Here is a 17,739-nt window from a genome sequence, read left to right on the forward strand (position 1 = left end):
CTCTCTCTCTCTCCAGTCCTGGTGTCTGCTGTCCTGTTTCTTTATAATAAGGTACCTTTGTGTCACTGTATGCAGGTGATATGTAGCCATGAGCCACAAGGTGGTGAAGGAGTAGAAAGCTGACTGGTCAAAGCTCTGCTCACTCCCTAAGAGGCCCCCATCTTCCTCCTCTGCGGTCCCTCGGTCCACCTGCCTTGGCTGCAACAGCTGGCCTATAGGATTTGTTTGCAGAGGAGGACATTTCTGTTTGCACACATTTTTGTAGGGAATGGAGACAGGCAAAATGGAAGGTAGGTAAAATCCACCAAGAGGAGCAGGCAGCATGACTCCTTCCCCTGTTCCACACTTGCAGCTATAGCTGGGGAGAATAACCAAGCCCCAGACAGAGTAGCCAGAAGCCCCTAAAAGCTCTGCCCTCCCTGTGCCAATCTACCTTCTGCCAGAGGCCACACCCTGGACAGATCCCAGCTCTAGCCCAGCATGTCTCAGCCTCAGCAGCACTGCCATTGACCCTGTAACCTTCCTCTTTCTAGGCTGTTGTACATTGCTGGGTGCTTAGTAATGTCTCTGGCCTCTACCAGTGCACTAGATGCCTGTAGCATCCCCCTGGTCTGTGGCAACCAAAAAGGGCACCAGACATTTGTTAGAGGGCTAAGCTAGTCCCAGCTGTGGACCACATATCTGCATTAACAGGTCCTCAGAGCATCCAAGGCTAATATTAGGCCAGGGAGGAAACAGGGCAAGCTGTGTGAGGCACAGAATAGCTCTGCTATTTGCTGGCTGCAGAGAAGGCTGTGTGATCCTCACAGCCTGATGGCCATTCTCCCTGGCCTGCACAGCTGGACTACATTTCCCAGCCTCCTCCTCATTTCCTTCCATATTCCCTTTCTTGAAGTAAAATCTCCCCATACAACCATCAATGCCTGTCCCTCTTTGGCTCTCTGTCCTTGTCTCTTGTCTCTATTGCACCAAGTGGCTGGAAATGAAAGCCATGAAAGCCTGAGATCATGCAGAGCCCAGGAGCCTGCATCACAGCTCCACATGGGAGCCACTCGTGGAAGGAGCCCCAGGACCTCTGTGCTGGCAAGCAGCTTCTGTTGAAGCAAAGCACAGAGCCTCATGTGGAGGCTGACCTATTGCAGCAGCCGCCCTCCCCTTAACTACACATGACGTCTAGCCTTTCAGTAAGTCGGCTCGAACTTCCTGGGCATCTCCCAGCCCTGAAAAATGGGCTGATAATAGCATAGATGGCGCACCCCTCATTCAGACTTGAGGAATCTCACACTTCTTAAATGCAGACATGATGGAGAATGTCATACCACGAGATCTTGTTTTATGCAAAACATTGGGACACACTGTATCAAAGTCCCTTTAGACTGTATGTATAAGGTATGCATGAAAATATCATAAATGATAAATGAACATCATGTTTAGATTTTTGTCTTATTCCCAAGAAAGCTCATTATGAATATGCAAATAATTTTAAAAATCTGAAACACTTCTGGTCCTAGGCATTTTACACAGTGGCACGTACTTTATCTGGTCATTGTATAGTTCATTGAGACGCTGTTAGAGTGTCCAGGACAGGGCCCGGAGACACTGTGTACTTTATAAAGGTTGCCTATTACTGATGTGGGACCGTCAGGTTCCTGCTGCTCTCAGTGAAGAGTCTTCTGACCCCTGCGTCCTGTCCAGCGTTTCTGAGTAAACTTGGAAAAGTTCTTAAACATCCCACGACTTGATTGGATTTTAGGAACATTCCTCTCGACCCCTTTCTGGTACTGGGGATTGACCCCAGGCCCTCAGGCCCTGTAGACAAGCAATCTTCCACTTAGCCACACCCCCAGACCTTTGTTTTCCTTTACTTTTTATTTTGAGACAGGCTTTCATTAAGTTGCTCAGACTGGCTGTGAACTCACTCTGTACCCCAGGTAGGCCTTGGACTTTCCATCTTCCTCCTGCGTTAGCTGGGACTGCAAGCCAGGTCCAGCTAGGAATACTTCTTGTAACAAGGGGCAGGGACACTCTCATTTGAGCACCGGGTTATCTGGGCATATGTTAGGTGTCTTGCCTCTCCTCACTCAGAGGCCTCTAAAAGGTCAAAGGTAGCCTTAAACTGATGGGAGGGGAAATCACCCATAAAGCATCCACAGATTCTTGCAGACTCTAATGCATTAAGCAAGGTGAGGCCCATCCATAGCAGATACATGGTGGCACTCTGGCTGCCAGGTCTGTGGACAAAGGCAGGACAAAGCAGGAGTCTGTTGGCCTAAAGGACCTGCCACAAGATCTCAAGTCCCTCTGTGGCCAGTGTGGGATGCCCGTTGATGAGGCTGGAAGGGAAGCCTGCTCCTTTGGGTCTCATTCATGCTCGTTAGCGTATGTTCATGTGTGTTCATGCGCATGAGTACGCATACTTGCAGAAGTGAGCGGTTGACATCGGCTGCCCTCCCCAGTCACTCTCCACATTACTTTTTGAGGCAGGGTTGCTCACTGAGCCTGGAGCTCACTGACGGGTTACCCTGGTTACCCTGGCTGGCCAGCAAGCCGAGAGGATCCTGTCTCCATCTCCCCGGTGTTGAGATTACTGATGTGTGTGGCCACATCCCGCTTTGTGTGGTTCTAGGGATCAGAACGCAGGTCCTCATATTTACATGACCAGCACTTTCTCCCGAGCCCCTGCCTGTCCTGCACTCCTGAGTGTTCCAGGTAAGTGACACCTCTGTCTAAGCCTCTCCAAGAGTAACTCCCATAGAAGCAGCCACATCTTGCTCTGATGCTGGGGGCGCTGAGGAAGCAGAAACCCAGAGAAGAAGTTTTCATGCCGACTTACAAACTGGAAAAGCGAGAAAGTCACACCCACGGAGCATCTGCTCTGTGCAAAGTCCTTGCATGCACGCTGTCTTACCCAGTCCTTCACAGAGCCATGAGCCACATCTGTTCCATGCTAACAGCCTTAGGTATTTAGTAGGTGATGGGTAAATACTCACCATCTACACTCCTTACCATAGCCCTGCACTCCTTTTGTTAATTCTGATCTAGACATTCTGCACTACCCTCTCAAAAACAAAACAAGTTTACTTCTGCCCCAGGGCCTTTGCACTTACAGTTTTTAGTCCAGAATGTTCCTTTCTTGCCTATTTGCATAGATGGTTCTTTCTCAGCATCTATTACCCAAGGGTTTTTCTTGGAACACTGTCTGGTAAGTGTTATATAAATCCTTGCTATTACTATGGTCACTTGTTTATTTGAGGGAGGGGGTGGCAGTCAGAGAATAACTTTTGGGAGTTGGTTCTCTTTTCAGCACGTGGGTCCTGAGAATCAACCTTGAGTCATCACGTTAGTAGCAAGCGCCTTTACCCACTGAACCACCTCGCTGGTCCTGGAGATAGACTTTACCTGTATCTTGATGGTGAAGAACAGGGGCCAAAGAGATGAGAAGGCTTTGCTCTCGGTGGCACGGTGGCTAAGCTGTGGGACTTGGGCTTCCCTGTCTAGGGTTGCAAAAGACTCCTGGGCTGTGTCTTCTCCCGCTGATAGCCAGTGTGGCTCAGAGGTCCCAGTGGGAGGGAGTCTTTGTTGCTCCTTGATTTCCAGCACAGGCTGGTCCTGGCTGCTGAACTCAAGGTGGCTGTGTGAAGTGTTTGCTGCTCCCTTTCTCACTCAGTCTAGCTCAGGCCCTGTGGGGCAGGTGCGCTGGATGAGCCCTAGGCTCCCCGGTGCTTGCCCATCCTTGGCAGGTGCAGTTGGAACTTTGCTCATTGCAGAGATGAACTTCCTGAAAGAAGCAACTTACCGGAGGAAGGATCTGTTCTGGCTATGGTTTGAAGGATGGAGCCCATCATGGTGGACAAGGCTTGATGGCTCTCAGACCCATCTGGGTAGAACTTTATCCTGGCGTGACTTCCAGCTCACTCTTTCTTGGCTGTCTCCTCCTTTCTGCTGTGGGGTCCACCCCGTGAGCATTGTATTTCAGTTCCACATCTTTGGTTCTGACGTCTCTACACTTCTCTGCTGCTTGCTGGCATACATGCTTGTTCTTACCATTCTTCTCAAGAGGGTTCACCCCTACTTCTGAGAACAGGAAGGTTCCAACCTTCCTAACACTGCATGTGACCCCTTAATACAGTTACTCGTGTTGCGGTGATCCCCTAACCATAAAACTATTTTTGTTGCTGCTTCATAACTGTAATTTTGCTACTGTTATGAATCATAATGGAAATATCCGGTATGTAAGTTATCTGATAAAAGGACCCCTGTAAAAAGATTCTTTGACCCCCCAAACGGTTCGAGACCCATAGGTTGAGAACCACTTTCTTAGTGCAGTCAAAGCTACTCTGAAGTTCTGGGAAATTCCAACATCTGGGCAGTCTATGGCTCCCCCTGCCCTACCCCTCCCTCTGTCAATTGTATGTTTCTCAGGGAATTTGTCAGACTTTCTTGATTCTTTATAACTGAAGTCATTTTGGATTGTTACAACATATATTTTGAATACTCTAAGGCCCCGAGTCTTGTTTAATCCCTAATCATATGATGGTGTTTAACAAGCAAATCCATTTGTTTCAGATCACAAGTTCTACCTGGCCTTCTGTGTGACACCATCAGCTCAATTGTCAAGGCCCGTGCTACTGTACTTAGTCTGCCTGGGTATGTCCCCTAGGGACCAGTGGAGGAGTTGGTGACAATCTCCCGTGCAGTTCAGCTCTCAAAGCCTCAGTTATACCATCTGAGGGTCCTATCCGCTCCCGCTGACGTTGGGGTCCACACGCAGGTGGATGGGGACCCTCATCCAGCTCTCCCCGTGGTAAGCTTCTCTAGTCTCTGGTTGCCACGGTGACTTCATGGTCCTCTGCTGGACAGTAAGGATATTTAACGTGTTACTTAGCTGCTTTCTGATCACGAGCAGGTCTGGGGCTGGAGCCTGGTACAGATGCCAGCTCTTTCTCTGACCTGTCTCGCATGCTCGGCAGGATGCTGTGGGAGCCAACACTGGTCCGGACCTGCAGCTGGGCTGGCTTAGCTGTGTCAGTTTCTGGACATGGTACCAGCTGGTCGCTTTGGGACAAGGGTGATTCTGGGAGGAAGGTGCTGGGGCAACAGCTACAACTGAGCTATAAGCCTCCAAAGACAGCAGCTAATCATCTTGCTCCCATACTGAGATGATTAAGGAAACAGACAGAATTTTTCAAGTGGCTGCCTGAGGCAGGCGGGTCCATGTGCTGGTTTGCCTTTAATTATAATGTAGTGAATTTTACATGTGAGGAAGCTGGGCTCAGAGAGGTGGAAGGTCACAGCTGGCTAATGGTGGATCAAGATTCAAACCAAGTCTTTGTAACTCCAGGGTCTGATCCTTCTATGGCAGGACTACCTAGCATCAGCACTGTTACTACTACCTAGCAACAGCACCAGCACCATCAACGCCAGTAGCAACAGCAGCACCACAGCCACCAGTAACAGCACCATCAGCATCATCATGATTAGCACAGCAGCAGCAGCAGCAGCAGCATCACCACCGTCACCATCAGTAATTGGCTAGACTGGCTGGCCATTGAGACCCCCAGTATCCTCCTGTCCCCACTCCAGAGTGCTGGGATTATAGCCATGTACCATATACCTGGGTTTTTAAACCTAATACTTCTTATGCATGCCATCTGGTGCCCATCAGATCCCAGGTCTTTCCAGGGTAGATGTTGGAGGCACCAACCACCCTCCAGCCTCTGGTCTGTTCCCATTACTCCTCCATCCACCTCACTGCCGCAGCAGATTCAATTAACCAATTCTGTGCTCCAGCTGCAGAAAGACAGGCAATTATGAAACACAGACCAGGTGCCTTGGAACTCGCTCTCACACTGCTTACACTGGGGCCTGGGAGACTTCCAATAGGACAGCAGGTGGGGGTGGGGGTGGGGATGAGGGGAGCAGAACAGTCCAGGCAAAGTCTGGCTAACCTAATTTGTGCAAGAGAGCCACTGCAAATCTTTGAGAGATAGATGCCATGGCAGGTTTGGTAATTGTAAGCTCTGAGATCTGGACATCAGGATTTGAAAAAGTCCTTGTCGGCCTTGATGCCTGCCAGGCTATGGTGCCTGTCTAACCACAGCACTCTGGAAGCAGGCAGAGGCAGAGAGAGGCAGAGAGAGGCAGAGAGAGGCAGAGAGAGGCAGAGAGAGGCAGAGAGAGGCAGAGAGGCAGAGAGGCAGAGAGGCAAAGGCAGAGGCAGGAGGATCACCACAAATTGGAGATCAGCCTGGTCTACATAGCAAGTTTCAGGTCCAGCTGTGGCTACATAACAAGGCTTTTTCTAAAAAACAAAACAAACAAACAAAACCCCACCAGGGCTGAGGGTGTTTGTCAGCTGGTAGAGAGCTCAGAGTGCACTAAGCTAGCTTATACTTATGATCTCAGTCATCCTCACCTACACACAGAGTTGGAGCTAGCCTGTGCATCTGAGACACTGTCCCAAAACAAACTAACAAACCCCAAGCAAACCCCCAAATTAACATCTTAACACTGTTCCGTATACAATTCTGTGACACCACTACACTGATATTGGCGAAGTCATCACCACTGTTTGAGCCCAGGTTTGAGTGTGTGTTTGTCAGGGACAGGGTCTCCCTACATAAGCTCCAGCTGGCCTTGAACCCATGCTCCTGCCCAACTCCTGGGTTTAAAGGAGTGTGGCATCATGTCCAGACTAGAGAATTATTATTGTTTTTTGTCTTCCCAAAGTGAAACTCTGCCATTAAAAAATAGCTCCCTATTGCCCTCTCTCAAGCCCAGAGACCCCCATTCTCATAGATTTTTAACTATGCTATATGATACATGTCCCTTTTTGGCTAGCTTATTCTATATCACATGGCTTCAAGCTTCACGTTGTAGCAGGCTTCAGAAGAGCCTTCCCTTTTACATCTAATGGACATTTCATGGTCTGGAGAGGCCAGATTCTCTTTTTCCTTCTGTCTATCATGGGACACCTGGGTGATTCCTGCTTCCTCCCATTTGTTGTGGATGCTGCTGCTGGAACACAGGAGCACAACATCCGAGTCTCTGCTGCCAATGCTTTGAGATTCCCAGTATCCCTTTCTACACTGAGAAGTGGAATTGGTGGATGGTGATAGAGTTCTACATCTTAAGCTTTTAAAGACTCTGCTATTGATTCCTTCCTCCCCCTCTCCTCTCCTCCCCTCCTTGTTTTACTTCCCTTCTCATTCTTCCTCCTCTCCCAGCTTTCCCTTCTTCCCTTCCCACCTCAGTTCCTTCCCTTCCCTCCTTACACACGATTACCATTTGCTTTCTCTTGCTGTGATAAACACCCTGGCCAGAAGCAATCTGGGGAGGAAAGGGTTTGTCTGGCTTACACTCCAGGATCACAGTCCATTCATTACTGGGGCAAGTCAGGGCAGGACCTCAAGCAGGAACCTGGAGGCAGGAGCTGATGCAGAAGCCATGAAGGGGTGCTGCTGCCTGGCTTGCTCCCCATAACTTGCTCAGCCTGCTGTTTTATGTACCCTGGGATCACCTGCCTAGGGGTAGCACCACTGGGTTGGGCCCTCTCAGGCCAATCATTGAATAAGAAAATGCCCCAGCGACTTGCCTGTAGGCCAATCTAATGGAGACATTGTTTTTTTCAGCTGAGATTCCTCTTCTAGATGACCCTAGCTGTATCAAGTTGACAAAAAGACTAACCAACATATCTACCTTCTCCCTCCTCTTTGTCCTTCTCTGGGTCTCTCCTCCCTCCCAAGCACTTCAGTGGCCAACTCACACTCCCCTCTGCTCATGGAGGATCGTCCTGGATTTTCCAGAAAGGTCCTGACCCATGTGTTATGAAGTTAGGAAGTCAATCTTCCCCTCTCTTCTTTATTTCTCTTTAAACCTTAGCTGTAAAAATCACCTGACTGTATGGTAGAAGCATCCTCCTCCTACTAGGGAATGGAATTGTTCACAGTGCCCAGCCCCCAGGCTAATTACAGGTTTTCCCCAAGGAGTCTCAGCAAATGCTTAAATTGCAGATCAACCTGACTTTCCCTGAGACGTGTTTGAAAACATGGGGCTTGGCTAGAATTCAGATCCTTGGTCTGGAGGTAACAGTGTGGCTGTCTCCCAGTCAGCAAATAAAGCAACCAGAGGTTTCTGGACCTAGCTGCATGGGGAGGTTGTGGCTTTGCACAGGTCCAGATCACTTGTCCGCATTTCTTCTGCTAGTTCAGCTAGAGCCCTTTAGGTAAAATGCCAGCCAGCTGCAGTTCCCAGTCATAGCTGTGCCTCTTGCATTAGAAATATCTGGGGTCCTTTGTAATATCTTTATATATACAGTAGTTCCCCCCTTCATCTGTACAAAGACAATCTGAGAGGCCCAGTGGGTGGCAAACAGCTCACAGTACCAACTCTGTATGTAATTTCCTGTCCATACGCATGATAGGGTTTTACTTATAAACACAGCAGAGTAAGGGATGAACAGTGACCAGTAATAAACATGACCACATCTGTACACTGCCCCCCAGGTCGTGTGGCTGTGGACTGTGGGATTTTCCATTGAGCATTTTTGTATTTCATCTGACTGTGGCTGACTGACACCCAGGCACCAGCACTGTGGTGAGGACCTGCGACAGATGTCCAGATGCAGTACTCTGCTTTCGTCTCTAGGGATGAGGCATGGCTACTTGGCTATGCTTTCAAGCTACTGATGATGCTGGCAGTAGCCCTGACCTCATGGGGTGGGGAGCTATGCCTACTTCCTCTGGAATGAATATTTCCCATGGCATGAGCCTACGTGCTTGCAGGATTAAGCACATCTTTTGTGTGTCAAGGGCAGGTCTTGACCAGGCAAGAGAGCTCAATGGTTCAAGATGCTAGCTGCCAAACCTGACAACTTCAATTTGATCCTCAGGACTGACATGGCAGAAGGAGAGGATAATGGATAGCATCGAATTGCCCTTTTGCAAAGACTATGTTATGTACACACACACACACACACACACACACACACGTAATTTTAAAAAGAGAGAGAAAACAGGCCTTGTCTTATTTGACAATGCTTCCCAACTGAAAACCCAGGTCACCCAAGAGATAAGGCTGTGTGTGTGTGTGTGTGTGTGTGTGTGTGTGTGTGTGTACATGTACGTACACTGGAACATGTGTATGTGAAAGCCAGAAGAGGAGGGTAGGTGTCATCTATGTCCTTATTCCCTTGAGAATGTGACAGCCACTGTTAAGGTGCCCCCAGTGCTAAGGTTACAGGCTCATGAAACCATGCTTGGTCTTTACAGGAGTGCTGGGGATTTGAACCAAGGTCCTTAAGCTAATTCAGTGAGTACTCTTACCTCTGAGCCATCTCCTAGGTATCACATACATATTTGGGCTATGGCAAGAATTCCTGAAAGACCTAGAGACAAGGAGTTTAGACTATCTACAGAGGAGAGTTTCTGACAGCTCTAGAGCAGGCCTTTGGGGGCTGGGGGGACATCAGGTCAGCCAGAGCTACACAGCACAGCAGAACTCTGCCTGAGTTTGTTTTTTTATTTGTTTTGTTTTTTAAGACAAGATCTCATGTAACAAGCTGTCTACCAACCTGCTGTGTAGCTTAGGTTGACCTTGAACTTCCGATCCTCTGGAGTGCTAGGACTACAGGTGAGTACCCACCATACCTGATGTATGTGGTGTAGGGATTGAATCTGGACCTTCATATACGCCAGGCAAGTTCTCTAGCAACCAAGCTCCAACCCTAGTTCCTGCCCAGGCTCTTGAGCGACAGGGACTGTGGACTGTGAGATAATACATGTTTGACGATTTGCTACTAGAATTTAGAGTGATTTGTTATGCAGTAATAGATAACTAGTAACCTCTAAAATTAAACACAATTGTGCCCAGAGAAAGCAGACTGAATTCAACTAGAGACTATCATATGATCCCTGAACTTAAATTTTATTTCTTCTAAATGCCTTTTGTTTTTGTTTTTTTTCGAGACAGGGTTTCTCTGTGTGACCCTGGCTGTCCTGGAACTCACTCTGTAGACCCAGGCTGGCCTTGAACTCAGAAATCCACCTGCCTCTGTCTCCCAAGTGCTGGGATTAAAGGCGTGCGCCACGACTGCCTGGCTTCCAAATGTCTTTTACAACTGTCCTTTCTGGGTTAAGTGGCCCGTTTTCTTCTATACCTATATTAAACCCAGCAGCTCACCAGCACCGCCATCATCCCCAATACCAGGACCACCACCATCACCGCCATCATCAAGGATGGTGCAGTATGTATCAGATATTATCCAAGGGTCATAACTCACAGTAAACTTATAACAATTACCCATATTTTATAGAGGAAGAAACTGGGGCCAAAGCCCTTGTTATGTGACAGTTTCAAGAAGTCTAGCTTAATAATTACATAGCAATTGTGTTCTAGGCTCCATGGGTCTTGTCCAAGTTTACAGATAGGAAGTGGGGTCACATCTAGTTAGCTGAACATCAGACACCAAGTTATTAGGAATTATTCTCTCTAGATGCCTTCTGTTTTTATGGAACAAGTTGAGCATGCCTCACTAAGGCTTCATCCACATGTATGTTACCTTACCTGTGAATACTAGGCTGGCGTTTTCCAGTTCTTCCTGGGGAACTTTGAAGCTGAAGGATTCGTTGTAAAAAGGATCAATTGTGCCTCGTAAGAATGATGTCTTCTTAGTTTTCACAAGCTTGAGTCCGTGTACCAGCTGGATTTTCACAAATGGGTCTGGGGATTGGACACAACATTATAGACTACCAGAGACGATGAAACATAATCTAGCCATCTCTCATCTCTTCAACTTCCTAGCCATCCTATCAGTCTCCAACTCTCCTATTCATCCATCCATCCATCCATTCATCTACCCACTCTCTTATCTGTCCATCCATCATCCATCCCTCCATCCCTCGAGCCATCATTTATTCCTCCCCATCCATCATTCATCCACATCCATTCATCTATCATTTATCCCTCCATCCATCCATCATTCATCCATCTATCTATCCATCCATCCATCATCCTTCCATCGAAGTTGTTATCTATGTAACAGAGTAACCATCTATCCCTTCTCCATCTGTCTGTAGTCTTCATTGCTGAGGACAGAGCCCAAAGCCTTCTGTACACAGGCGATTTTACTTCTGAATTATTTTTTATTTTTTATCAGTCTACCTACTTATTCATTTACTCATCTCACCACTCAGCCATTTATCAATCCAGGCGTTATTCAAACCTTACTTTCACACACTCATTCCCCACGTGTCCAGCTGTTCTGCCTGACCACTGTTCACATCTAGCCTCCATCTGTGGTTTCCTTGTCTGACCACTGTTCACATCTAGCCTTCTATCTGCAGATTCCTTTTCCTCTTTCTCCACTTATCTTCCTCCACTTACTGAACTCATCCCACGTTTTAGGCACCACGTTCATTATAGAGATGGGGAAATTGTAGATTTAAAGATAAGGAGTGATTTGAGTAAGATCTACCTAGTAGAGGAGATCCAGAAGCGGGAGCCATTTGCAAGGTAGTGGACTCACAGTTCATACTCGGGTGAGTGAAGGCGGAATTAGAAACGACATGCATTGGTCATTTTTATAAGTTTTGAAAGGAATTTGTGCAGGTGGTTGAATTTAATATTTATTTAACCCGGTAAAGAGATAAATAGCGTCATTGTACAATTATGGAGATGAAGAAGTTGGCTAAGTAACTTCTCTAAGATCACAAGCAGCACAGAGACACTTAGTGGCAGGCAGTTGGATGCCCTTTCTCTTCTCAGCATCCTGACTCTCCACTGTGGTGGGTCTGAATGTTCCAGCCACTGTAGCAGTTCTTCCTCCAGCCTTCTTGAAGCCTCTATTGTATAGTGTGGCTTCTGAGAACACGAGGTGAACTCTAGATTCGACTGTCACCTCATTGCAAACAACTTCCTTTGGCTATTGGATTGGCATTTCCACCACTGAGCATCCTTTACTGTCATGGGAGAAGCTATATACAGATGGAACAGAATCGGCTTTTTGTTAAGTGTATTTGAACTTGTTTTTAACAGAAAGCAGATAACACAGTAGCTCTTTCAGAGCTGGGATTTATAAAGATTTATGGTATGAAGGTAATGAACTGTAAAACAAAACAAAAACAAAAACAAAAAACCCTCAGGCTGGGCCCACGCTACTTGCTGATCTGATCACTTGTGCACTACCACCACCTAGAGCATAGCATCTGCATTACAGGCATAGTATGTGGAAAAACAAGCTACTTCTCAGGCAGAGAAGACAGATTCAGAAGTAATCACACTGGCCACATGTGGGGTAGGGTTCCTGAGCTTCCATCTCTGACCTGTTTCACCCTGAGACACAGCAGATCGCTTATTTTTCTTTTGGGACTAGTATTGTCGTTCTAGATGCTGCCCACCCTTGTGTTACCTTAGCAACAACATCCAGGACACAACACAACCCAGCCCAGATCCTTCACACAACAGAGAACCCCTTAGAGACTTAGTGGATAAGGGATTATACTGTACCTGAACCCTGGCTCACATCTGTCTGCAGGAGTTGCTTGGCTCGAATGATGTCCACGTTCAGTCGGCCAGCACTTGGGAGATAATTTAGAGAAAGCAGCAGCTCCCCGAGCTCCACTTCATTCTGGAGGGAGGGACACCATCAGAAAGAAGGTGGGCAGGAAGGACACCATCAGAAGGCTGCTTCCTCACTTTTCCACCTGTCGTGTCCATGGTACAGGACACTGGCTCCCAAAACCCATGAACACTTCTATGTGCACGTGTGTGTGAGTTTGTGTGGAGGCAGGAGGACACACAAACTTGGGTGTCATCCTCCTGAACACCATCCACCTCATTTGACACAGGATTTCTTACAGATCTGGAGCTCATAAAATAGGTTAGACTGGCTGGCCAGTGAGCCTCGGGATCCTCCTGTCTCTGCCACCCCAGTGTTGAGATTATAAACGTGTGCTACCACACCCAGAATTTTTATGGAGATTCTGGGGATTGAACTTTCATCATCAGGAGTACAAGTGTTTCACCAACTAAACCATATTTGACTTTTCCCCCTTAGCTTCTGTATCCAATTATGTTCTTGTTTATCTCAGAAAGTGTTTTCTTTCTTCTCTTAGAAGCTCTAATGGCAACAACCATCATGGCAGCAATGGAAGTGACTGCCAAGTGCTGTGCTAAGTGCTGTGCATGTAACAACTAATTTAATCCTTATGATGAGTCCAAGAGGCGATAATGTTTACTTCATTTAATAGATGCTGGAAATGAGTCTTGGTCCAAAATCACACAACTGGAAAGTTGCAGTTGGGACAAGAGACATGATCCTAGATTCTTCCAACAGCAGAGTGCTTCCTGGGCAAGCTACTGTTCTTAACCTGTAGCTAACAACAGAGCCCACACTCTTACTTCAACCGTGCTCAGTACATTCGCTCTCCCTCCATAGAAATCTGCATAAATACCCAGGATGCATGACTCCATGCTGCCTAGAAAACAAAGCCTTCATTTTCATGTCCCTAGTTTTTAACAAATTGTGAAAAAAACAAAAAAAATTGTCAGCCACTTCCGAGTAGTGAATCATTCTCCGTGTACCCACTGGCCAACTGTATGTTATAAACTTTCACCAAATGGTGTTCTATCTGTACTTACCTCTAAGCATAAAAGAAATTAGCTGAATATTTTCAACGAAGTCCCAAGTAGGATGTAACTTTATTTGTGTAGCCCCTAGAAAGCATCTCTATATGATCAAGACATTAAAGTAAACATTCCTAGGATGTATCAGAAGTCAAAAACATCTAAGGAACCTCAACACACACACACACACACACACACCATGTAGAATCATGGATTACTCTATGATCAATCTAGATTTGAATACATCTTCACTCAATCTCATGTATGAGTCTAATGGACCTCCTAGACACACACCATTTTATTAGTAATACTTCAGAATGTGTCTCTAAAGATGTCTCATTCATCCTCCCATCCATGCATCCATCTATCTATTTATGTATGTATGCACACATGCATCCATCCATCCATGCATCCATCCATCCATCCATCATCCATCCATCCATGCATCCACCCATCCACCCCATCCACCCATCCATTCATGTTTTCTACTTCTTTCAACAAACTGACAGAAAGTGGCAAGTATAAAACAATGTTTATCACATTATTGGCGAGATGAAGACTCGAACCAAGAGATTCCTATATGGCCTGCGCATGGTGGTGCACACCTTTTTAATCACATTTGAGAGGTAGAGGCAGGCAAATCTGGATGAGTTTGAGACCAAGCTGGTCTACATAGCAAGTTCCAGGCCAGCCAGGGCTGCATGAAACCCTGTCTCAAACACAAATGACAAAACCAGATTCTTATGTGGATCAAGTTAACCTATAAACAGGAAACAATCTCACAATTAACTACAGGTCTCACACTTGCAGCCTGTGTATTGTGTTTGACTCGCATCGCATTGAAACAGTTAGTGATTATTATGTATTTTAAAGAAGCTACTTCATATTTAAAAAAAAAGAATTCTTGCTTTGCTTGAAAAACAGGAAGGTCTGCCAGTGCGGGCCCATGCTCCCACTTGGCAACCAACAACGCTTCTTTGCTTGGACAGACTTTAGTCCTGGGCCCATCTGTGCAGTTACTTGTGAAAAGCCAGTTTTAGCCAAAGGCCCTGCTCACTTCACTTATCAAGAACTCCTCCCTTACTCTCTTTCTATTTTATTTTATTTATTTGGTAGTTGGGGGCAGATACCCTTATACTGAGCCCTTGGTGGCACCAAAACTTTGCTGTTAATATCTGAAATCCTTACTGTTGGGCTAGGTTTCTCTCTTCCACCATTCCATAGAAGGTGTCTAGTCACTCGGCCAATCTTCAGCAAGATTGATTTAGATAGAATCCCTCTTCCTTTGGAGGTACCCCTCAGTAAGAATTCCATCATTGATCCTGGATGAGGATTGAGTCCAATCTCTGTCCCTCTACTAAATCTCATGACTGTGCTCCCTATGCCATCATGATGGTCCTCTACAAAGTCTCATGGTAGTGCTCCCTATGCCATCATGATGGTCCTCTACAAAGTCTCATGGTAGTGCTCCCTATGCCATCATGATGGTCCTCTTCAAAGTCTCATGACTGTGCTTCCTATGCCATCACAATGGTCCTTACTAAAGCCTGACTTACTGTGCTTTGAAGTGCCATTTGGGGTCTGGGAAGGTGGTTCTGTTGGTAAAGAATCTGCCGCCCAAGCATGTGGATACAAGAAGTTTGGATCCCCGGCACCCACATGAAATCTGGGTGTGGTAGCACAATCACTCCAGTGCACACAGACCAGAGGATCCCTGGAGCTCAATGGCAGACAGGTCACCCTAGCTGAGTTGCTGAACTCTCTGTTTGTTGAGAGATGCTGTCTAAAATATAAGGCAGAGAGTAAATGAGAAAAATATTTGGTACACACCTACACAAACAAGTATACGCCCACAAATGCATACAAAACCATGTATATACACATGTATACAATTATGGACATATACAAACATATATACCCACAAATATGTACACACTTTACACACACGTATACACCCATGCAAACATGTATGTACCCATAAAGACACATATACACACAAACATGTATACCCACATATATGGATGCACACACACACACACACACACTTTCTCTGATGGAGCAGGAGATGTAGTTCAGTAGTACAGAATTTGCCTAGCAACCATAAGGGTTCCACCTCAGGACTGGGAAAAAAAGTGTCATTTTAGCCCCTCCGACTACCTTTTTGGTGAGACCCACCCTTGTCATTGTATCCCATCTGGCTGTCTTTGCCCTTCCAGGCTTTCCCTGCCTTGGGCTGGAGGATCAGACTCTCAAGACAGGAAAGTTGACTTGGTACTCTGGGTCATAAGAGCAGTTCAGGGCCTTGGTGTACTTGCTAGTGGCCTCCTGCTGGTCCTCTGGGGCCTAGAAGACACAGCAGCCTTAGTGTCTGACCCTGCAGGCACGCCTGTGTTCCTGTCAGTGAGGCTGAGACTCCACAGGAGCCCAGGCTAGGGGAAGCCATCAGGTCCTCAAGAGTTGTCCCCTTCCCAGGCTTATAATCCAGAACAACACCTCCCTCCTCTTTTTCTAATATCTACAAGCTTCTGGTCTCATGATGCCTTCTATGTGGAGCTGGGGTGGCGGTGGGAGGGATTAATAGCTCACACAGTCAGCCTGCCTAAACACAAAGGGATAAACTGAAGTGTTTCTAGAACAGAATGAAGGGTAAGATGGCTCAGGTGTGGCTGGATTCTAGAGATGTCCAGGGGAATCGTAGCAAGCTGCTTAGTAGCTGCCCCAGTGGGAACCTGCTCAGCTTTGGTCATTCTCAGAAGTGAAAGAGGACGGGAGACCGTTACCTAGCCCTCGGTACCCAGGGACCTCTTGAGCCCTTCCTGCCATCTTCAAGGGCAGATAGATAGGGCTGCCGTCTACTTGGGCCACTGAATGGATTCTCAGAGGCAGCTTCCTAGACTTGTCTCCTTACTAAGTGTTTCTTGTCTTAAATAAAGCCAAAGTCTTTTATCCTCTTGTTACTGTAGACTTCAAGCTTCCTTTCCCACGCCTTCCCTTGTCTGCCCCACATCAATACCATAGCGTCCACTCTCCTCCTCCCAGGGAAACGTGCGCATTGATCCGGCTGCTCTTCTGGCTGGCTCATCATGGGAGTGATCAATGTGTAGCCTGAGGGACAGTCAGGGAAAACTAGAGAGAAGGCTAACTGAACAATGGCAGAGGCTTGATGATTCCGTGAACAGTTCCTGGATCCTCAGCCCAGAGGGTGTCATGGTCGTGACCACCACAGCAAACTGCCCATAAGACATCACCACAGTCCAGGCTCCATCCCCTCACAGCTGCTATTCTGTCCTTCTAGAGCCTTCCCCTTCACATAGGAGAGAATCCATCCAAACCATGCGGTTCAGATTAGGAATGAGACAGGCAAGATGCTTTTAGCTCCCGTGATTAGTCTTGCGTGACCTTGGCAATTAAAGTGCAGCCATAGACATTTAGCAAGCCACACACAGTGTATTGGGTAAGAAGAGGCAAAAAGCAAATCAGAGAACCAGGGGTTGCATGCCTACCAGCATCGTTATCATCACGACAAACAAATGAATATACAGAAGCAGAAAATTGGATCTGCAAGATTGCTCTCTGGGTAAAATCACCTGCCGTCATGTCTGACCCACAGGGCAGACAGAGAGAGCCGACTCCTGCAAGTCATCATCCGATCTCCATAAGCAAGCATAAAGACGGCTGGATCCCTAGAACCTACGTAAAAGATAGCAGACAGTACCATAATCCAAGTGTCGGGAGGCAGAGATGGTGGGTTCCTGCAGCTCGCTGGTTAGCTAGCCCAGCCAATTAGTGAACCCCAGGTTCATAATACCGGGTGGCAAGTGACTGAGGGACACCCCCAACATTGATATCTGAACTTTATATGCATGTGCACACACACCACACATATGTACATGCACCACACACATACATACAGATACAACATTGTCCCCACACATACAGAATTTGACACACAGACATCATGGACCCAGCAATTCTGCTACTAGAGAAAATAGAAATTGACACAAAAACTTATCCATGAGCCAGGCTTTAGGTAGGGGAACCTCAGCATCTGGAAGGGGGAGGCAGGAGGTTCATGAGTTCAAGACCAACTTGGACCCTGTCTCAAAAAAAAAAAAA

The 17,739-nt window shown here is 46.9% G+C and overlaps 1 protein-coding gene across 4 annotated transcripts in view; it reads right to left on the reverse strand.

Moving 5' to 3' along the window:
- Positions 1–17,739, reverse strand: part of Syt17 (synaptotagmin 17) — a 65,767-nt gene that overhangs the window by 16,165 nt on the left and 31,863 nt on the right. For all 4 annotated transcript variants that reach the window (XM_021168402.2, XM_021168401.2, XM_029479142.1 and 1 more), the window contains exons 6-7: positions 12,505–12,625; positions 10,564–10,719 (exon numbers count right to left, since the gene is read on the reverse strand). In XM_021168402.2, the coding sequence (XP_021024061.1) occupies positions 10,564–10,719; positions 12,505–12,625 (277 nt within the window). The remainder of the gene's footprint in view (positions 1–10,563; positions 10,720–12,504; positions 12,626–17,739) is intronic.

This window comes from Mus caroli, chromosome 7, assembly GCF_900094665.2.
Source record: "Mus caroli chromosome 7, CAROLI_EIJ_v1.1, whole genome shotgun sequence".
Lineage (NCBI taxonomy): Eukaryota > Metazoa > Chordata > Mammalia > Rodentia > Muridae > Mus > Mus caroli.